Source organism: Nycticebus coucang, chromosome 19, assembly GCF_027406575.1.
Source record: "Nycticebus coucang isolate mNycCou1 chromosome 19, mNycCou1.pri, whole genome shotgun sequence".
In the NCBI taxonomy this organism is placed as follows: Eukaryota; Metazoa; Chordata; class Mammalia; order Primates; family Lorisidae; genus Nycticebus; species Nycticebus coucang.
The window spans coordinates 28220941-28244561 of NC_069798.1; the positions used below are offsets into that span (position 1 = coordinate 28220941).

Here is a 23621-nt window from a genome sequence, read left to right on the forward strand (position 1 = left end):
GCAGTAACAATGATTAAAAAGTTACATGATTCTTGGAAAAACTGATTAACCATAAAAAATGTTTCAACAATGATACATGCAATTTTTTTTTTTGAGATAGTCTCACTTTCTCTCCCTCGGTAGAGTGCCGTGCCACCACAGCTCACAGCAACCTCAAATTCTTGGGTTTTTTAAAGATATCCTCTTGCCTCAGCCTCCCAAGCAGCTGGGACTACAGGTACCTACCACAATGCCTGGCTATTTTTTTGTTGCAGTTGTCATTGTTGTTTAACAAGCCCAGGCCAGGTTTGAACCCACGAGCCCCAGTGTATGTGGCCAGCACCGTAACCACTGAGCTACAGGCACCAAACCTCAACAATGATTATTTAGAAAAATAAAAAAGAAAGAATACATTCCTCTGAAAAAATCCACATAGCTCCACCTTATCAAATTACTTCTAAATTTAAATCAAATTTGATCCCTCATTTTATTGTGCTTCCCTTCACTGAGCTTCACAGATATTGTGTTACACAAATTGAAGGTCTGTCCCAACTTAGCATCAAAAGTCTTTAAGGCATCACTTTCCCAACAGCAAGTATTCACCTCATGTCTGTGTCAAATTTTGGTATTTTTTGCAATATTTCAAACATTTTTATATTATCACGTTATGATGATTTGTGATCAGTGAATTTCAATGTTACTACTGTAAATGTTGTGGGGCACCTGGAACCACATTTACATGAAATGATGAACTTAATAAGAAGAGGTATTATGACTCCTCCACCAACTAGCCATTTCTCTGTCTCTTCCCCTCTTTGGGCTTTCCTCTTCCTTTCCCTGAGGCACAATACTGAAGTGACACAAATTAATAAACCAACAATTGCCCCTAAATGTTCAAGTAAAAAGAGAGTTGCAGGTCTTACACTTTAAATCAAAAGCTAGAAATGATTAAGCTTATTAAGAAAGGAAAAGCCTGGGCGGCGCCTGTGGCTCAATTGGTAGGGCGCCGGCCCCATATACCGAGGGTGGTGGGTTCAAACCCAGCCCCGGCCAAACTGCAACCAAAAAATAGCCGGGCATTGTGGCGGGCGCCTGTAGTCCCAGCTGCTCGGGAGGCTGAGGCAAGAGAATCGCTTAAGCCCAGGAGTTGGAGGTTGCTGTGAGCTGTGTGAGGCCACAGCACTCTACAGAGGGCCATAAAGTGAGACTCTGTCTCTACAAAAAAAAAAAAAAGAAAGGAAAAGCCAGGATAGGCCAAAAGTCAGGCCACAGGCACCAAATAATCAAGTTGTGAATGCAAAGGGAAAAGTTTTTGAAGGAAATTAAAAACACACAAATAGTAAGAAACTGAAATACCCTTATTGCTGATACGGACAGTCTATACTATAGAGATCTGAACAGAAGATCAAACTAGCCACAACATTCCCTTAAGCCAAAGCCTCATCCAGAGCAAGGCCCTAATAATTACTATTTTTAAAATTATTTTCGGCTCAGCGCCTATGGCTCAAGCAGCTAAAGCGCCAGCCAGATACATCTAAGCTGGCAGGTTCGAATCCAGTCTGTGCCTGCCAAACTGCAACCAAAAAATAGCCGGGCGTTGGGGCGGGCGCCTGTAGTCCCAGCTACTTGGGAGGCAGAGACCGGATAATCGCTTGAGCCCAGGAGTTGGAAGTTGCTGTGAAGCTGTGATGCCATGGCACTCTACCCAGAACAACAGCTTGAGGCTCTGTCTAAATAAATAAATAAATAAAATAAAATAATTTTCAATTCTATGAAGGCTGAGAGAGATGAGCAAGCTGTACAAGAATTTGGGAGCTAGAGCAGTTAGTTGGTGAGGTTTAAGGAAAGAAGTCCTTTTCACAACATTAAAGTGCAAAGCAAAGCAACAAGTGCTAACGTGGAAGCTGATCACTGATGCTAGCAATACGCAACAGATTTTCAATGTCTCACATGGAAGAAGATGCCATCTAGAACTTACATAGTTAGAGAGAAATCAATGCCTGGCTCCAAAGCTTGTAAGGGCAGGGTGAATCTCTTGTTAGAAGCTCAATTCATCTGGTGACTTTAAGTCGAAGCCAATGCTCATTTACCATTCTGAAAGTTCTAGAGCCATTAGAGAATTATGCTAAACCCACTATGCTTGTGCTCTTCTAAATGGAACAAAGCTTGGATAACAAAACATCTGTTGATAGCACAGTTTATTAAATATTTTAAGCCCACTGTTGAGACCGGCTGCTCAGGAAAAAAAAAAAAATTCCTTTCAAAAGGAATGCACCTGGTCACCAAAAGCTCTGATGAAGATGTACAAAGGCACTAATATTGTTTTCATGCCTGCTAACACAACATTCTGCAGCCCACAGATGAAGGAGTAATTTCAAATTCCAAGTCTTACTCTTCTTTAAAAAATACATTTTGTTAAGGCAATGGCTGCCAAAGATAGTTGATTCCTCTAACAGATCTAGACAAAGTAAATTGAAAACCTTCCAAAGAGGATTCACCACTCTAAATGCCATTAAGAACATACCAGATTCATGGAAGATCAAAATAGCAACATTAATAGTAACTTGCAAGAAGTTTACTCCAACCCTCATGGGTGACTTAGATGGATTCAAGATTTCAACAGAGGAACCTGAAGACTTGCCTGAACTGCAGCAATCTCATGGCAATACCTGAACAGATAAAGTGTTGCTTCTTATGGATGAGTGGTTTTTTGAGATGGAATCTATTCCAGGTGAAGATCCTGTGAACGTTGTTGCAAATGACAAAAAAAGTCAGGTGATAAAGCAACAAAAGGGCTTGAGAGGATTGACTCTAATTGTGAAAGTTCTACTGTGTATAAAATGCTATTAAACAGAACCTTGTATGACAGAGAAATTTATTATGAAAGAGTCAATAAATGCAGCAAACTTTATAGTCTTATTTTAGCAAATTGATTTGGCTCAGTGGTCATGACTGTAATCCCAGCTACTTGGGAGGCTGAGGTGAGAGAATCACTTGAAGCCAGGAGTTTGAGACCAGCCTGGGCAACATAATAAGACCCAACCTCTAAAATAATGAAAAAAAAATTAGCCAAGTATGATGGCACAAACCTGTAGTCTGAGTACTTCGGAGGCCAAGGCCAGAGTGAGTTAGGATTGTGCCGCTACACTCCAGCCTGGGTGACAGAGCAAAATGCTGTCTCAAAAAGAAAAAAACAAAGCAACAGAATAGTTGGTTCACACCTGATTCTCAGCCCTTTGGGAAGCCAAAGTGGGAGAACTGCTTGAGACCAGGAGTTCAAGACCAGTGTGAAGAATATAGTAAGACCCTGTTTCTCTGTCTTTTCTCTAACAGAAAAATTAGCCAAGAGGCTAAAGCAGGAGGATTACTTCAACCCAAGAGGGCTAGGACAATACCACTCTTCAACCAGGACAACAGAGACCTGTTCTCAAAAAAAAAAAAAAAAAGAAAAAGAGAGAGAAAGAAGAGAGGAGAGGAAAAGAGGGAAAAGAAAAGGGGAGAGGAAGGGAGGAAAGGGAAAAATGAAATTACTAAAGCCAACCCAACCTTCAAAGAAAGGGAAGGGAGGGGAGGGGAGGGGAGGAAAAAAAAAAGGAAAATAAAATAGAAAAAAAACGAAATTGCCACAGCCAACCCAACCTTCAACCACCACCACCACCCTGGTTCATCAACAGTCATCAAGTTTGAAATAAGACTCATCACCAGCAAAAAGATTACGACTTCGCTGAAGGCTCAGGTGATCACTAACATGTGTACGAGAAACTAAGAATTTATGTTGCTTGTTGTATTGTGATATCCCCTTTATTGCAGTACTCTGGAACTAAACACAAATTTCTGGGTATGCCTCTAAATACAATTTCAATGGAAAAACAGAACAAAATAACTATTAAAAAAAACTGGGCTTGGCGCCCGTAGCACAGTGGTTATGGCGCCAGCCACATATACGGAGGCTGGCGGGATCAAACCCAGCCCAGGCCTGCTAAGCAACAAAGACAACTGAAACAGAAAAATAGCTGTTTGGCGTTGTAGCAGGCACCTGTAATTCCAACTACTTAGGAGGCTGAGACAAGAGAATCTCGCTTAAGCCCAAGAGTTTGAGGTTGCTGTGAGCTGTGACACCATAGCACTCTACCAAGGGCAACATAGTAAGGCTGTCTAAGGGGAAAAAAACAAAACTGAACCACAGATGAAAGACTCCATAATCAGTTCTCCACATTCTTACTACTACGTCCTTAAATAACATTTGTAAAATGATAAATTAAGGTAACACTTTTGGCAACAGATTCCTTTCTCTCTTTTTTTTTTTAAGAGACAGAGTCTCATTTTGTTGCTCTTGGTAGAGTGCCGTGGCGTCACAGCTCACATCAACCTTCAGCTCTTGGGCTTAGGTGATTCTCTTGCCTCAGCCTCCCAAGTAAGCTGGGACCACTGGCGCCTGGCACAATGCCCAGCTATTTTGTTGTTGTTGTTGCAGTTTTGCCGGAGCCAGGTTTAAACCCACCTCCCTCAGTATATGATGTCGGGGCCCTACTCACTGAGCTATAGGCACCGCCCTTTGTAAAAGATTTTTAAATTTGTGTTTGCAGTGCTGTGTATTTAAAACAATCTTATTACCTATGTTAAGAGAGCATGGCATTAGGAATGTCTAATCATTAAATGTCTTCGGTAAAACAAAATTCATATAAGCATTTAAAAAATACAAACTGCTTTAAAAAATAAATAAATAAAATAAAAATAAAAAATACAAACTGAACTTTATTTCCTAAAACGGAAAGTTTTATATAAACTGTTGAGGGGCGGCGCCTGTGGCTCAGTGAGTAGGGCGCCGGCCCCATATGCTGAGGGTGGCAGGTTCGGGCGTTGTGGCGGGCGCCCGTAGTCCCAGCTGCTCAGGAGGCTGAAGAATCGCATAAGCCCAAGAGTTAGAGGTTGCTGTGAGCCGTGTGATGCCGCAGCACTCTACCGAGGGCGGTACAGTGAGACTCTCTCTCTACAAAAAAAAAAAAAAAAATCTGTTGAAATACTTGGAAAATGTTGTCTACCAAATGGACAGACAAGAACAAGAAGTAAGATGCCAAATAATAGAGAAAAGGTTAAATAAGTGTCTATTTAAAATGTTGCCATGTAGGCAGCGCCCTTACCTCGATGGGTAGAGTGCCGGCCACATACACCGAGGATGGTGGGTTCAAGCCCGGCCCGGGCCAGCTAAACAACAATGACAACTGCAACAAAAAAATAGCCAGGCATTGCGATGGGCGCCTGTAGTCCCAGCTACTTGGGAGGCCGAGGCAAGAGAATCGCTTGAGCCCAAGAGTTTGAGGTTGCTGGGAGCTGTGATGCCACCGAGCTCTACTGAGGGCAACTAAGTGAGACTCTATCTCAAAAAAAAAAAAAAAAAAGTTGCCATTTAACATATGTAGCAAGAGGACAAAATACGTGAAAATAAGTGAGGGAAAAACACAAACATTTGTTTACACAGTAACTGTAATTCAAATTATAACTATGAAGGCCTGACGAGATGGGCCATGCCTATAAATCCTAACACTATGGAAGGCTGAGGCAGGTGAATTGGTTGAGGTTAAGAGTTCAAGACTAGCCTGAGCAAGAGCAAGGGCAAGACCCAGACCCTTTTCCTACTAAAAAACAGAAAAAAACAGCCGAGCATTGTGACAGGTACCTGCAGTCCAGCTGCTCACAAGGCTGAGGCAAGAGGACTGCCTGAGCCTAAGAGTTTGAGGTTGCTGCCATCTATGGAACCCAAGGCACTCTACTCAAGACACCGAATGAGAATCTGCTTCAAATAAATAAATAAAAACAAGAATACTACAAAGTAATAAAAATCAAAATGTACTATGTAATTAAAGGTGGGTAAGACAAATGGGCCACTAGGAAAGGGACGAACTACACTCCCATCTAAACATATGCATGTAGAAATTAAGTATGACAGAAATGATATTTCACAATAGTAGTAAAAGACAGACTAAATCACTAATTGACTCATCAATAAATTGTAAAAGCACATTTTACTATCACTTTCAAAGAGACCCCATATCATTCCCTGAACAAAAATTCCAATGGATAAAATTACCAGAAAAAAAAAAACACTAAAAATTCGTACAGCCTCTTCAGTTATTAACTGAGAAAGCCATCTTAAGTATAACTAGAAACTCCAGAATCTACAAAGGCAAAGATAAATGTTAAGATATGAAATAGAACCAAACAGAAAAGTGGTCAATACACATGGGGAATCTGTAGTAGAAATAAAACAGCTAATATTGTAGTAGAAATAAAATGGCTATTATTTCTAAAAGATAACTGATATATAATGAAAATTTTTTAACATATCAGATATGCAAAAATTAGAAAGATTACTGAAATTTAGTTTGGGTAAGAAAAGAAGATTCACACTGCAAAAAGTTTAACAAGACAAAACCTTTCGGAGATCTTGAGTACATTATCAACATTTAAACATCAATTCCCTTTGACCCAGGTGTATCCTATTGAGAATCAATCCTGCAGATATATTTAAATAACTGCAAATCTGCATCAGCAAGATGTTCTCTGTAGTACACAAGTCCTCACTTAACATTGTGAATAGGAAACAATGCATAACAAAACCAATTTTTTCTCATCAACAAAGCTATGTTGAATAAAACATTCGAGGAAGTGCTGTATTGTCATTTCACTTATAATACCAGTTTCCAAGAACCAACAGTGGTTGAAGTCAAGACTTACTTAACGAAGACAATTTGACACCATTAAAAGAGGTAAAGACTATATTCCTATAATGAACACTATATTCTTATTTTAAAAACAAAATAGATCTAAATATACTGATAAAAGGTTGCAAAACAGAAATACATCCTCTCTTGACATGATTTCCCATTCTGGATTTAATAAGAGGTGTCCAGGCTGGGCAAGGTGGCTCACACCTATAATCTTAGTACTCTGGGAGGTTGAGGCGGGTGGATTGCCTGAGCTCACAGGTTCGAGACCAGCCTGAACCAGAGCGAGACCTCATCACTTAAAAAAAAAAAAATAAGCCAGGTGTTTTGGTGGGTGCTGGTAGTCCCAGGTACTCGGGAGGCTAACACAAGAGAATTGCTTGAGCCTAAGAGTTTGAGGTTGCTGTGAGCTGTGAGGCCATAGCACTCTATTGAGGGCGACAAAATGAGACTCTGTCTCAAAAAAAAAAAAAAATTAAATAAAAATAAAGAGCTGCCCGATTATGATTTCCAATTTTCCATGGAAAATCTATCTCCTAGATTAGAAAATGCATTTTCTATAAATTCTAGGAATTTAAAATAAATCAATGTATTATGCTATGGGATAAATAGATTTATAAAACCATGTTTCCTTACATCAACTGTATCATGAAAAAGTATTCAAAATTGGATGAGACATGACATTATCTTATTGAATATGGACAAATTTCTGACCTCTATATTACCCCTCTCCAAAAGTGTTTTTTGTAATTATCCTAGTCATGTATGCCCTCCAAAGTAATAAAGATAATAAGCTAAGTGACAATCATTTATGCAATACTTTCAAGAATTGATAAAATACAAACTGAATTTATTAAGTCTATTTTAACATTTACCTGCTTAATAACCAGTCAGAAATTTAAAAGTGATTTCCAAAATATTAAAACACTTTATGTTTTCGTTCATTACAAACGTTTTAATAGTGACTAACTTAAGAAATATGAAATAGCCATTTCTGAACTGATAAATTTATGTTCCCTTTTCAAAAAAAAAACAGCAACTAACACATTGATACTCGGTCAACCACAGTTAATGTTCAAAGATGCTTGGTAACTGCAAACTATTACATGATTATCACAGCTGATGCACAAAGTCTAAATCTTCACCTCCTACTCTCAAAGTGATGTCACCCACTTAGTACAAAAAAGTCCAAATAGCTCAAGGTACTGTTACATCTTCTGACAAAGGAGTCTCCTAGCTCTAAATGACAACCTACAAAAAGTTCTGCGCAATAATTACCAAGTTTATGTAGAAATCTAAATATTTTTTTTCTATGTCAGATGGGTAATATGCAGAGGTCGTGACAAGGTTTGAGGGATGGACATCTCAATGCATGCAAGTGAACACCCAACCATCATGCTTATGAACTACAAAAAAATCCTAAACATTTCTTTTACTTGTAAAAAAATGCTGATCCTAATTGAGGTGGTTCCCAGTTATGTAAAAGAACAACAACAAACATGTTACTACAATCCTGTATTTCAAGACGGTGATTACCTCATGAGAAGAGAGGGAGGAGAAAGAGCTGGAGAAATACTATAATCTTAACACTTCTTTTATAGGAAGCAAATACAAATTTTGATAAAGTACACTGACTCCAGAGAAAGACCACCTGGGTTTTAAATAATCTGTGACCTTAGGCAATCTCAGTTAATCTCCCTGTACCTCAGTTCCGTATCTGTAAAGTGTGGATAATAATCCACCTTGCTGTATAAGATTAAATGAGTTGATTATGTAAAGTGCCTACAATAGTACCTGACACATGGTTAACTGTTAACATTATTATTATCATCAATCTCATCATCTGAGACTATCAACTATGAAATCTAGCTGTAAGGCACTGGGGCGAGAGGGGTTTTAAGGGATGGCATCTGATTTTCTAAACTTCTATTTCAAATATAAACTCTATTTTTGTAAATGGTGACAAATAAGTGAGACAGCAGTAGAAAGTAGGACAATAAAGTTTTAGTCTTCTCTTCAATTTTCAAAAACATGAGACAATACAAGCTTTGAAGATTGATATTTATTTTTAGCAGGAAGAATATGCTAATGGTGATGACATCAAGAGAAGATACGCCCATGTCCAATACCTGCAACAGAAGCTTGACAGAAGTTAAAGAAACCATACTGAAATACACAAACTATATGACATTACTTACCCTTAACTCTGTGGACAATAAAACAACAGTACGTTTAAGACTGAAGTTTCATCACAAGATCAAATACTGGCTAGTTAACTACCAAATTCATCTTCTAAAAAAATACTTTTCCTTTCCATATAGAAGTGAGCAACCTCTTCAAAGGTAAACATGGTGCCAAAAATTATCTGAAGTGTTTGTGTGAGCAAAGGAGGAGCAACTAAAAAGGGGTAGTGCTAAACCGAGAGCTGGGAATTTGGGGTAGGATTAACCTCACAGGTGGTAATAGTAATCTAAGCACCATTTTTGGCAGAACTGACTACTGCTAAGCAAAGAACTAAGGACTAATAAAAGCAACTTAATAGGGTACATGACATATCTACAAATTTACAGTGAACTGTCTGCAAATAAAGAAAATTAGACAAATTAGAAATTCTATATAGTATTAGAATAAGAAACTGCGACAGCAGTAAACAATTTAAATAAGAACTACTCCACTAAAAGTTTATTTTAAATAAAACTAAATCTGGCTCACCTACTCCTTATAAAGGCTACTCTAATCAAAGGAAAGATGAGTGTTTCTTTCTATTAACTCCTACACCCCCAGACTTCTCATCAACAGTGTTACTTAATTTAAAGGAGCAATGAACTGGCACCTAAGGGTGTGAGCCAGGAGTCGGGGTGGAAATATGTTAAGCATCAGAAGCAGGTATAGAATAAAGTAGTAATTTGAAAACTTAATGGTATACCTAAAACACTGAACATACTCAAAACAAAATTAAATAAATCCAACCACAATTTACTGCAGTTAACAACAGACTTTATACCAATTGCTATTTTCCTATTAATTTCGTAAATTACTATTTCATGGACTTTCCCGTAATTTTTAAATGCAATCAATTCTGCTAATCCCGCATTTCTAAGCTTGCTTAGACAGGTCAGTTTGGTTCAAGGAGCTGCTTACTTGAGCTATTTCCTAAAAAGTTCTAAGGTCTGTAGTTAAAAAATGCCAAACATACAGGTACATTATTTTTAAATTACTATCAAAAAGAAAGCTAAATAAATTAAATACTAAAGAAGGAAAAAGTTACGCACTTCCAATTTATGCTCTTTCTCTGCAAGGGCTTCCTTTTGACAACGAAGAAAATCTGCTAACATTCGAGTGAGTTGCTTCCTATCATCTATTTCTGCCGCCAGTCTGCCATTGTAATCTGCCAGCAACATACAAGCATCTTCTACCATTTTAGAAAGCCTTTCTCCAGATTCTTTATCTAAGAAAAGCACAGGATAATAAAATAGCACACAACAAAAACAATGACATATATTATTCCATCATCCCAGTTCCCAAAAAAGTTCTGCATCAGATTTTTTTTTCTTACCTGTTATTTTATCTAGTAGGGATACTTCTTGGACTTCAACAGGCAAAGAAGCTATCCTCTGATGAACTGCTGCATCACCTGAAGCTGCATTTTCTAAATCTTGTAATGCTCTAACGAGATCTAGAGTCTAAAAAGTATACAACTTCAGAACCAAAATATATGAAACTTAAACACAAAAGATTTGAAATTCATTTCATACTCTTTAACCCTTCTGGGCTATCTACTAGTTTCCAATATAAACTGCTTTTAAGGATAGTCCTTTTCTTTTATATATTAAGAAACAAAAGCTACACTATGTTAGGTGTTAAAAACATAAAACTGGGCACATTGGCTTATGCTTGTAATCACACCACTTTGGGAGGCTGAAGGTGGGAAATCACTTGAGGCCAGGCATTCAGGAACAGCATGGGCAACATAGCCAGACCCATCTCTACAAAAAAAAAAAAGTTTTAATTGGCCAGGCATGGTAGCATACAGCTGTAGTCCCAGCAACTAAGGAGGGTGAGGCAGGAGAATCACTTGAACACGGAACTCGAGGTTACAGGGAGCCATAAATGGGCCCCTATACTCCAGCCAGGACAAGAGAGTGAGACCCTATCTCTAAATAAACATACATACTAAATAAATAAATAAATAAATGAAAATATAAATTAGACAAGGCCCTAGACCTTTAAGAGTTCACGCCAATGGGGGAAACACATAGTGTAAAAATAATTACCTGATTATTAAAATGAGTTAAGTGATTTATATGCCAAACAGGTAAATGGAACGTAGGCTGTAACTTCAACCTACAGAATACAAATTTTATGTACAGTATATTAATTAGTTTATCACTGCACATGAAAAGACCTTTTTAATATAAAACTGGATTTTAGGGGAAGGAGAATCCAAATCTACTTTAACACAGAAGTCTCCCAGATTCTATTTCCACATGCTGTAATAAAAGCGTAAGAGAAAGGAACTTTTGGAATATGTTCAAATATGGTATCTTCAAGTATCTATAGCGCCTTTAAATATTTCATAATTCTGTATATCTGGTGACTAATTTTGTTTAGTCAGTATACAAATTATTTTATTATTAAAATATTTTAGTTGCACTGTTTTTATGAAAGCTATAATTATAAGGGAAGGGCAATTCTTTCCTGGTGATTTTACAAGTCACAAGGTCTATAATGTTATTCCAAAGGAAAATGATTTAAATTACTAACTAGTCTCTATCCCTATGCCATCTTTCTTGTCTTTTTTTTTTTTTTTTTTTTACTGCATGATTTCATTTATATAAAACTCCAGAAAATACAAATGATCGACAGTGACAGAAGGCAAACCAAGGGTTGTCTGCAGTGGGGACAGACTGGAGGGAGGATTACCAAGGGCCATGAGGAAACTTTTGGAGTGATGGCTGTGTTCACTAACTTGATTGTGGTAATGGTTTCACGAATGTGTACATACGTTAAAACTTAGCAAATTGTTAAATTTGTGTGGTTGATTGTGTTTCTTGTCTTTTTTTAATTTCTAAGGCTACTCTCCAAGACTTTAAAAATATATTACTAATTCTATGTATGTATTAAGATGCCTAAGTGCTTCTTCCAGGTTGGTAACAAAGAAAAAGAAGGATACTGACAGCCAGTTACTAATTTTTCGTTAAGCTATTCCTTTACAAATCTGGCTTTATGGTCTTGATAATACATGTATGCTTCAACTATATCTGATCTTCTAACACCCTCACATTTCTACATGAGTTCATTCTAAGTTCCCAAAGCCACGTCAAAGATCAGATAAGAAAGTAAAGTTATAGGAAACAACACTAATGCAGTACTTCCTACTAGAGAATGAGTTACTAGAGATTTTAGCTATCTTATAAACTATGACATAAATAAAATGGTGACTACAAAGCTGAACCACTGAGAAATAAACAGCATGATTAATCTGAAAACAGTCACTGTAAAACAAAGAGCAATAGCATTTTATACAAGTACTAGAGAGAGGAAGAAGGTTACTCAAAAATATTCCTAAGAGAAGCACAATTTTGATTACTCTGTCATCAGGTAAAATGCTGTGCATGGAATAATGGTGCTCTGAGCACAAAATCATTTTCTGTCTTGAGTTATTACCAAATAGGAAGAAACATAAATCTTAGGGTTTGGTTATTCCTTTACCCCTCACAAAGCACTATGAATTTTTTTTACTCTAGAGCAGTGATTTTCGGTGGGCCATGAGAGGATTTTAGGTGTACCACAAAAATTTTTAAAGATCCTTAAATTATTTTTGAAAGGCGTTCAAAGCACAATAAGCATATTCTCTCTCTCTTTTTTTTTTTTTGATCGACATAATTTAAGTGTGCCGCGAAAGTTTAACTATAGGTCCAAATGTGCCATGAGATGAAAAAGGTTGAAAAACACTGCTCTAGAGCACACCAGTTTCTAGCTACCTGCCTAATTCTGGACTAAAGCTCAGCAGGAAACAGGCTCTGGCTAAGATACTGACTTGTGCATCCATACTGTTTCTAGCCCACGAAAATGTATTACCTTGTTTTAAGAGTATTGCTATGTCTTCATTTTCTCCTTTTGAATTTTAGCTGTATCTCCTATATGTTTGAAAGGAGGAAGCTTAAAAACCCAATGCCCCCTTAATTAAAAAAAGTTAAAAATGTCTTTCAGGAATTCATCTGATAGTTAAGGAGTGCTATGTTGTATCAACCTGGGAGAACATACAGTATTAAGACAATTCCAATCTAGAGCAATGACAATGACCAGAAAGTTTATTGCCACAACGAACTGTTAAGGCATAGTTCGACAGTTACACAGAATTGTATAAATACCTACTTGTCATATTACATTTAAAAACAAAAGTACCTGAAGGGGCAATATATATGTCTAAGAATGAAATTTTTAGTGTACTTAAATCATAAAAACAGGTATATATTTTATTTTAAAAAGAAACTTTAAACAGTTGCTATCTCACCATACCTAATTATACTTAGCAATTAAAAATTCTCTTTCTATGCAAAAATTCTCTTTCTCTTTCTATGCAAAATTCTCTTTCTATGCAACATATCACATTAAACATAAGCAATTTATTCTTTTTTTTTTTTTTTTCTGGAGGCAGAGTCTCACTTTGTTGCCCCTGGTAGAATGCCATGGTGTCACAGTTCACAGCAACCACAAACTCTTGGGCTCAAGCGATTCTCTTGCCTTGGTTTTTCATTTTTAGTAGAGACAGGGTCTCACTCTTGCTCAGGCTGGTCTCAAACTTGTGAGGTCAGGCAATCTACCCACCTCAGCCTCCCAGAGTGCTGGGATTACAGGTATGAGCCACAGTACCTGGCCTTATAAGCAATTTCTTTCTTTTTTTTGTTTTTGTAGAGACAGAGTCTCATTTTATCGCCCTCAGTAGAGTGCCGTGGCGTCACACAGCTCATAGCAACCTCCAACTCCTGGGCTTAGGCGATTCTTTGCGTCACACAGCTCACAGCAACCTCCAACTCCTGGGCTTAGGCGATTCTCTTGCCTCAGCCTCCTGAGGAGCTGGGACTACAGGCGCCCGCCACAATGCCCAGGTACTTTTTTGTTGCAGTTTGGCTGGGGGCCGGGTTTGAACCCACCACTCTTGGCATATAGGGCCAGCGCCCTGCCCATGAGCCACAGGCACCACCCTCATAAGCAATAACAATCAACTTACAGAAGTAAAGCATCAAAATTAATAAAGCTTCACACAAAGTAAAAGTAACGTAACTCTCCTAAACAGAGAAAAACTTCTACCTGTGGTGGTTCACTTGGAGATCCCAGAGAAGAACAGTTTTCATTTTCATCTACCTTTATCTGTTCATAAGTTCGCTTCCTAGGCTTCTTATCGCCATCTGAATTAAAAGAACATTTAAGTTTTAATGAAGAAATATATTTTGATGAAGAGCTCATGAAAAGAGATCAAGGTTATACACTTACACAGAGCTTGCTTAAGTTGTTCTAACACATCATTTTCATAAACAGACCTTTCTTCCCAAATAGATAACACTCTTCCAAGATGCTTCTTACAACTTTCATCAGTTTCACTAAAGAAAAAAAAAATATTAACAGTAAAAATGCATAGTACTATTGAAACACTAATGATGATTTTTTTAATACAATCAGACATTCAAAACACCCCCCGCCCCCGAAAAAACTCCAATGTTTACTGAGCGCCACTATGTGACTAGTAATTCAGGGATGAAGTGTCCCTGCTTCTCTTAAAGATCTTATTGTTAAACAAGAAATTACAAAAAAACCTGGTGTTAACAAAGAAAATGTTCCTAACATATTGGGGCTGAACATGATGCAAGGGAGATTTCTAATAAGTGACTTCTTAATTTATTCAACAAGTATTTATTGATCAAGGTATAATCTTTGACTTGGAAATGCAATGGAGCTTTATGGCAGCTCTTATTTTTAAGTGCCACAAAGGGAACAAAGTGCTAAAGACAGGCATTATCAGAGAGACATGGCCCAGTTTAAGAGAACAGAAAGAGTGTCTAAGGAAACAGTTATTTAATCTGAGAAGTGAAAACTGGATATAGAGGGAAATGAAAAACAGACTGTTCCTGTTTTCCTATCTCTCATCAATACCATTGTAGACTGAGCCACTACCATCTCTTGGCTAGATTTTTCTTAACAGTCTTCTCACTGATCTCCCAACTTCCACTCTTTTACTCTATTGTCTACAAAGCAACCTACGAATACAAATCAGATTACAGTGCTCTCAATCCTTCAAGAGCTACCAATCATACCAAAAATAAAACCAAACTTCTTACCCTGGGCCACAAAAGCTCACATTCTCTGCCTCCTGGCAACGCCTCAAGCCCCATATAAATCTCCCTGCTGATCCTCAAACATGCCCAACACATAGCTATCTCACTGTTCTGTCAACTATTCTCTCTGCCTGGAATCCTTTCCTGCTAGATAGACAATGGCTCATTTCGCCCTTTCCTTTAGTCTCTGTACTTAATGCCACCTCCCCCAAACAACTGTTAATTATCTTACTGTATAAGTGAACACCCTCATACCCTCTAGGATTCACTCCCTGTATGTTTCTTCACAGCACTTGTTATCTAACTTTACAGTATACATTCAATAACTTATCTGCATAGTTATAACCTTTGTCATCCACTGAAATATAAGCTCCAATAGAACAGAACTGTATCTTGCTCACTACTAATCAAGACCTCAAACATAGTAAGCAGTCAATAAGTATTTTATTGAATTCTAGGGAGAGGCAAAAATAACTAGTTTCAGAGAGCTTAAACTGTAGACTACAGACTGTGTGTTGTGGTATGAATGTGAAACAGGAGTCTGGAGAGAAAGGCAGTGCCATGAAGGAACGTGGACTTTAAAGACTTGTTCTCTCAGACAAATGAGAACTGCTCAAAGGCAACAAAGTACTATGATCAGCTCTGCAACTCTGGCCTTTTTTCTTTTCTGCAGGACATTCAAAAAAGAGTTTAAGGTCACACATTAAATGCACAAACACTAAAGAAAGGTGATTAGCCAAAAAAAAAAAGCAGCAGAAGAAAAAGAAAACATCCATGCATACTTTTCACAGTATCTGATACATCACAGATGAGCAAAATACGTAGTTCTCAAATAACCTAAAGGGGCCTGCAGGCTGAAGGTTAGACACCTTTGCCTAAGTTTACTAAAGGGACTAAACAATAGTATAGGCTATTACAATTACACAGAAAAGATATTATGATAATTAGCAGACAAAGAAATCTAAGCAACTGAGTGAAAGTGTACTATACAGGACATTGGGGGAGTGAGGAGAAAGAAAAGGTAAAGATGATACCTAATTTCTTAGATGATACCTAATTTCTTACATGAGTATTTAGTTAGATAGAGTTGCCATTCATTGAGTAAATTTGGCAAGAAATAGGACATAATGAGTTCAAATGCAACTGTGAGTTTGAGATGTTTGGGATGCATCCAAACAGAAATGTCAACAGGTAATTATGCATACAAATATGCCCCCAGAAAAAAATCTGGATTAGGATGCAAGATTGTAAAGTCACTAGGGTGTGAATAATAACTAAATACATGCAGTGCACAAAATCATTCAGAGAGGAAGAAAAGAATATGATGTCAGACGGGGCACAGTAGCTCATGCCTATAATCCTAGTACTCTGAGCGGCTGAGGCGGGAGGATTGCTTGAGCTCAGGAGTTCGAGACTAGCCCAAGAAGAGTGAGACTCCATTTCCACTAAACACAGAAAAATTAGCAGGGTGATGTGACAGATGCCTATAGTCCCAGCTACTCAGACGGATGAGATAGAAGGATTGCTGGTACCTACGAGTTTCAGGTTGCTGTGAGCTGGGCTAACCTAATAGCACTCTAGCCTAGGGCAAAAGAGTGAGACTGTCTCAAACAAACAAATAAACAAACAAAAACCCACAAAAGAACATGGCTTTCCGGCTGGGTGGCCAGGGCGCCAGCTGTATATACCAGAGCTGGCAGGTTCTAACCCAGCCCTAGCCTGCCAAACAATGACAACTATAACAAAAAATAAATAAATGAAATAGCTGGGCGTTGTGGTGGGCGCCTGTAGTTTCAGCTACTTGGGAGGCTGAGGCAAGAGAATCACTTAAGCCCAAGAGTTAGAGGTTGCCGTGAGCTGTGACGCCACGACGCCACAGCACTCTACTGAGGGTGACATAGTGAGACTCTGTCTCCAAAAAAAAAAAAAAAAAGAATATGGCTTCCCTACAAGGGCCTAAGACTTAACACTAAGAACTACCAACATCTGAAAATATGGTAGAATACAACAGAATACAGTGTCTAAATTGAAAAGTAAAAAACACTAATTTAAGAAAGCAACTCACTCTCCAATTTTTTTAAACTATGTCTACTATTAATGTAACTGCAAGTGCAGGACATGTGGCAAGTAGATTCCCATCCTTACATTATTCAACACAGATCATCATCATTCACCATTCAATTCCGTAATTTAAATGAACTTAATAGTCAAACCCAATAATGTGTACCCAGTAAATCTATCAAATGTCTGCATGTAATGTTTCAAAATAAGCAGTTAAAAGGACATAAACCAAACTACAGATTTCTACCCTTAGAATTTTCTGTAGCAAAAGTTTTCAACACATATATGATACCTTAATTATAAATATCTTTTTATAAATATCTTTTTATTTCCAAAGCATTTAAAAATGTTATGACATATGCCCAGACATTAGAAAACTCTAAAAATCGCTATAAACAACATGAAGGGAAAGGGTTCTAAGTTTATAAAAAAAAAAAAAAAAAAAAAAAATACTAGTTACTAGATATATAGCTTTATAAGTGCACAATTTTTTTTCTTTTTTTTTGCAGTTTTTGCCATGGCTGAGTTTGAACCTGCCACCTCCAGCATATGGGGCCAGCGCCTTACTCCTTTGAGCCACAGGCACCACCCACCGCACAAATTTTTAATGCAACACCTTCAATTAATTCTTAATGAAGTTCATTCCAGGATAGCAGTTGCTTTCAGTATCTTTAAGGAAAGCTGCAATTCAAGTACTCCAAATGCCCACCTTAGCAATAATTCAGAAACATTTTTTTCTTCAGAGAAAGCATTTAACATATTTACAAATGTCTTTTAGAGGTCTTTTCAAATTAAACTGTCAACGAAATATATACTGTATTTTTTAAAATATAGTAACTTAAGGCAAATTTTAACAAAAGGACACATGGTAGAATTAAAACAGATTACCTAATACCAAAAACAATTACCGTACCTTGAAACATGCTTAAAAGCCTCCACTATAACTGGTGCAAAATCTTTTGTAAACTCCGGCCCCTTCCTTTTGCTGTTCTGAATGACATCATTGGCTAGGTACAGAAAAGTAAGCTTCCTGTTTGGTTTGGCTGGAAAAAAAAAAAGTAATCTATTTAAAGTATCTTCACTTAACTTGTACAAACTTTCTTAATACCCGAATTTAGTATTTTCAGAACTCAAGAAAACCCACTCATCTTCATCATGTTCAACCCGGCCTCTCAACTGCTACCAAACTAATCAAGCCCCTGCTGCTGAACTCACCAGGATGACTACTCTGTGGCTTCTGGAGATCTACCATGTGGGGGAAGAAAAGAACCAAGATCAATAACACATCTTTCCATCTCCTTGCAATTTTACTAAGGCACCCACCCCAACTACTTAGTATCCTTGATTCCTAATCTCATCACCACTCCAGAACTCATAATTTTTGTACACTGAAATCCTCGTATCTGTGTAAAAACATGTCTCTGTGACTCTATCCTATATTAAATTTTATTGAAAGCATTACAAACTACATGAAATATAGTCATTTAAAATAATATGATGATTGGTCATGTTATTAAGATGGCATCCTAAATTGAATTTAGAATTGTTTTCATACCTATGTTGATTCAAAATCATTAAGCCACTGTGAAATGACAAAAGAATACAAAATGTTGAAATAGACATCACTCCATTCACTTACATGTTTTTTGTTTATATAATAAATATTTGTGAAGCTAATAGAGTAAGTATTGACGAGACTAAATGACCCCCTCCCACCCGGACTACATGGCCTTAGACAACTGAATTCACTGTGACAAAAATATTCCCTACTCATGTATTCTGTGGGATACAGTCAACCTTCTAAGGAAGTAGACAAGATTCCAACAATGGTAGGCCAGACGTATTTTTACCGGTTACAATAGTAAGGAGCATAGCAGTATTGACTATGACTCAAAGAGGGTTCTTACACATAAGGAAGACTTACTGCTGAACACAATCTTTTTTTTTTTTTTTTGAGACAGAGTCTCAAGCTGTCGCCCTGGGTAGACTGCCACGGCATCACAGCTCACGGCAACCTCCGACTTTCAGGCTTAAGTAATTCTCTTGCCTCAGCCTCCCAAGTAGCTGGGACTACAGGCGCCCACCACAACGCTCAGCTATTTTTTTTTTTGGTTGTAGTTATCATCATTGCTGTTTGGCAGGCCCGGGCTGGATTTGAACCCACCAGCTCTGGTATATGTGGCTGGTGCCCTAGCTGCTTGAGCTACAGGCATGAAGCCAAACATGATCTTTTGTATTAACTATTTTTATAATATAGTTTTACTAGAATTAAAATCAAATCATTGAATGTAGTAAAATATAATCAAAAGCATCATACTTCATGGAATCCATAGTACATTAGTCTAGGAAACATACAGTCAGGGCAAATTTATCCAGTATTCATCTGGGATAGCTTAATAAATTTACGACAAAAATCTTGATCAGGCTGCATGTGGTCGTTTAGACTTTATTCAATTTATAAATTAAAGCATTCAGTACATTAAAAGCCACTTGTGAGTGGTTTTCTTGAGGAGAAACTAGATACCCAACCTTCTCACAATAAACTATAATACCGAGTCACAACTTACCAGACTTCACAAACTTGTGCCATGCCATTGCACAACCTCGTCTACCTGTCTAAAGTTGCTGCCCACCACTTTTCAAGCTTTTGAAAGTCAATGGCATAGAATAAAGATAAGAGATGGCCATAACTGAGACCAATCTCTGGTTCTCCTGGCTCCTTTTCTGGTTAGACAAACCACAGTATAAAATACAACTAGTTAAGATAACAGGTCTTATCCTTTTTTCCATGAAAAGGATAAGAGCAACTTTCTCAATATTCATCCCTGTCTCTTTTCTCCATTCCAGCCCTCTCACTCTCATCCACAGAAAAGGCTGATATCATTCAATACATTTGTTGTTCTTGCAACAAATGACTTCAGAAAAATCAAGTTTATATCATTAACTAATTGGGAGACTGCCAGAAGTACTTTTGAATGGGTACCTGAACCAAAAGTCCTTTTCCTACTAATGTCATTCATTGCGGTTTTAGGTTTTACGATATGCTACATTAAATTGTAAACACTTAAAATATACTGTCTAATTTAATCTTAACAACATAAGGAACCATTATCATCCCCATCTGGCAGCTGAAAAAACAAACATCAAAAACGTCACATGCTCACTGTGAAATAGCCAGGAAGGCTACTGAATTTGAATCTAGGATTTGAATCCAAAAAGTCCAACTGCTCAACATTCCTTCTTAATAACCAAACCAGGCTGCCCATCATAAATGAAAGAGGATGTTAACCTTTTGAGAAGATCAAATAGCAACTCAAAATCCCAATATTTTTTAAGGTTAGCAGCATGGTTCTCAATAGCCAAAAAAGGTGGAAGCAACTCCAATGTATACATTTGAGTTTAAATGTACACATGATGTTAATGTATTCATGTACCAAATCTGGGACAATATATACCAAAATCTACAAGGCAATGTGACAGGGGATTTTTACTTAATATATAGAAATAGATACATAATTGTAATGTTTCATTATTTTTTTCTGTAAATTGCCACATTTTTCACAGTGGGAATGTATGACTTTTGTAATCAAGAACAGATAGATGTATCAAACATAGTAAGGGCCAAAATGTAGGCCCTCTCCAAATTTTCAGGGGGAAAAAAAAAATCTGCAAATTGCCACATCTTTCACAGTGGGAATGTATGACTTTTGTAATCAACAACAGACAGACGTATCAAAAATAGTAATGGGCAAAATGTAACCCCTATCCAAATTTTCAGGGAAAGAAAAATTTAATTCCAATTAAAATTATGTGTACCTTCACAAAGAATAATTAATGTAGGTAATTACAACAAACAATGCCAGAAAAAAAATCAGACAATTATTTAAGTAGAATTTTGACATATTTAAAAATGAGGGATAAGGGTGGCGCCTGTGGCTCGAAGGAGTAGGGCGCCGGCCCCATATGCCAGAGGTTGGTGGGTTCAAACCCACCCCCGCCAGAAACTGAAAAAAAAAAAAAAAAAAAAAATTATTAAAAAAATTAAAATAAGGGATAAACTCTTATTAAAGAAATACAAGAAAGTTAACAGGGCAAACCATTTCATAATTCCTTAAAGAAATACCTCTGTAGGCAACAGACGATAAAGCTAAATAATGGGTCTGACTTAGTCAACTCCAATATTTCTATTGTTTACAGGGTCCCTTCCAAGGACATCCCTTTTCCAAATTTCCCATTTAATTTAAACAGGATTTATTTGGCGAAGCCTGGTGACTATGATCTTAGCACTTTGGGAGGCTAAAGCAGGAGGATCTCTTGACATGAGGACTTTGAGACCAGCCTAAGACAGCGATATTCCATCTCTACAAAATGTTTTTTAAGGGCGGCACCTCTGGCTCAGTGAGTAGGGTGCTGGCCCCATATACTGAGGGTGGCAGGTTTAAACCCAGCTCTGGCCAAACTGCAACAACAACAAAAAAATAGCCGGGCATTGTGGCAGGCGCCTGTAGTCCCAGCTAATCGGGAGGCTGAGGCAAGAGAATCGCCTAAGCCCAAGAGCTGGAGGTTGCTGTGAGCTGTGACGTAACAGCACTCTACTTAGAGTGACAAAGTGCGACTGTCTCTAAAAAAAAAAAAAAAAAAAAAAGTTTTTTTTTAAATTAGCCAGATGAGTTGGGCAGCACGTGTGAGTAGACACTGGCTCCATATACCGAGGGTGGAGAGTTCAAACCCAGACCCAGCCAAATTGAAACAAAAAAATAGCTGGGTATTGTGATGGGCACCTGTAGTCCCAGCTACTGGGGAGGCTGAGGCAAGAGAACTGCCTAAGTCCAAGAGCTGGAGGTTGCTGTGAGCTGTGATGTCACAACACTCTACTGAGGGCAACGGAATGAAACTCTGTCTCTAAAAAAAAAAAAATTAGTCAGATGTGGTAGCTTGTGCCTGTGGTCTCTCAGCTACTTGGCAGGCTGAGACCAGAGGACTGCTTGAGCCCAGGGGTTTGAGATTGCAGTAAGCTATGATGATGCCACTGCACTCTAATCCAGGCAATAGAGAGAGAATCTGCATGGATGGATGGATGGATGGATGGATAGACAGGATTTAATGTTTTCTATATGCCAGGAAATATGGTGAACACAGAATAAAATGAACCTTTCCTGTTCAATCAGGAGCCTAAAAGTTCCATACAAATTGGCACAATGATGCATCACATCACTAAAATGTTAACTGTACTTTTTTCTCCCTTTATTTCTTCTCTCTACTAATACATCACAACAACACAAAAACAATCATAAATATAATACTGTATCCCAGTGTCTGTATATATGTATACTTTTATACCAATATGGCCTAAGCCAAATAAGCACTACTCAACATTTACATTATAAACCATTATTTTCTTCTATCTCACCTCCCTGAACTAAAACAAGCTCCTACAAATCGTAGGCATAGCCCCTATCCAGAAGCCTTGTATATGAACAAGTACACAGAAAAGGAAAAGGAAAAAACGGGCTAACATGAGAATACAGTATGGCCTATTAAGGTGGGCATATCCCCCAAAAGGGGCATGGTGATACAAGTTCAGTTCATCACACAATTAAGAAATAATTACACAATAATTTCACAACATTCAAATAAAAGATCAATTACCAAGGAAAAGGAAATCAGAGTTTGGACTATTAGACAACAATATGAAATAAAGTTGGTCAGTGAAAGGATGAAAGAAATGTCATCTAGTTTCACTAATTCATAATCAGTTCACAATCTATTTTTCATAATTAGAAAGCAGCAGGAGATGTGCGGTGCCTGTGGCTCAGTGAGCCTGGCCCCATATATTCGAGGGTGGTGGGTTTGAACCCGGCCTGGACCAAACTGCAACAAAAGTATAGCCAGGAGCTGTGGCAGGCACCTGTAGTCCCAGCTACTCAGGAGGCTGAGACAAGAGAATCGCCTAAGCCAAAGAGCTGGAGGTTGCTGTGAGCTGTGACACCATGGCACTCTACCAAGGGTGACAAAAGGAGACTCTATCTCTAAGAAAAAAAGAAAGCAGTAGGAACATTAATTATTTTCTTATACTGTACAAGCCTATGTATCGTATATGTCTATTCACTTTGACACAGTTGAGAACATCATAATTTAATCACCCATCAGTCTATGAAGGTTGAATTTAAAACTACAGTAGATGACAATGCTGGTAAACACAACAAACAAATAACTAAAATCTTAATGTGCTGTCTATAAATGTAAGAACATCTTTCCAAGGAAAGCCTTCTACATGGAAAGCAGCAAAAAACTGAATAAGCAAATACAGGCACACAGCAGTGCACACGCACATATATATACACATACACATGATACTACAGGTCTTGCAGAAGAAACTCAGGAGAAAAGCCATTATCCTGAAACAAACATCTATTAATGATTTAGTTACAGTTGTGTGACACCCTCATTTATTCCCTGGTAAACTACATTACTACAGACTAGAATGAGGTGCTATTGCTTACTTAGGAGATATATATTA

General features: G+C 37.7%; 1 protein-coding gene and 1 non-coding gene across 4 annotated transcripts in view; both read right to left on the reverse strand.

Annotated features, from left to right (window-relative positions):
* RPRD1A (regulation of nuclear pre-mRNA domain containing 1A) overlaps window positions 1-23621 on the reverse strand; it is an 86894-nt gene that overhangs the window by 36046 nt on the left and 27227 nt on the right. For 2 of the 3 annotated variants that reach the window (XM_053571442.1, XM_053571441.1), the window contains exons 2-6: window positions 18015-18144; window positions 14202-14308; window positions 14019-14116; window positions 10261-10387; window positions 9977-10152 (exon numbers count right to left, since the gene is read on the reverse strand). In XM_053571442.1, coding sequence (XP_053427417.1) covers window positions 9977-10152; window positions 10261-10387; window positions 14019-14116; window positions 14202-14308; window positions 18015-18144 — 638 coding nt within the window. Of the gene's footprint in view, window positions 1-8423; window positions 8834-9976; window positions 10153-10260; window positions 10388-14018; window positions 14117-14201; window positions 14309-18014; window positions 18145-23621 lie in introns of those variants that run through there. The other variant, XM_053571440.1, reaches the window with a different exon arrangement.
* Window positions 8018-8122, reverse strand: LOC128572221 (small nucleolar RNA U13). Its single transcript, XR_008376125.1, has one exon. It is a non-coding gene; the product is annotated as a small nucleolar RNA U13 (small nucleolar RNA).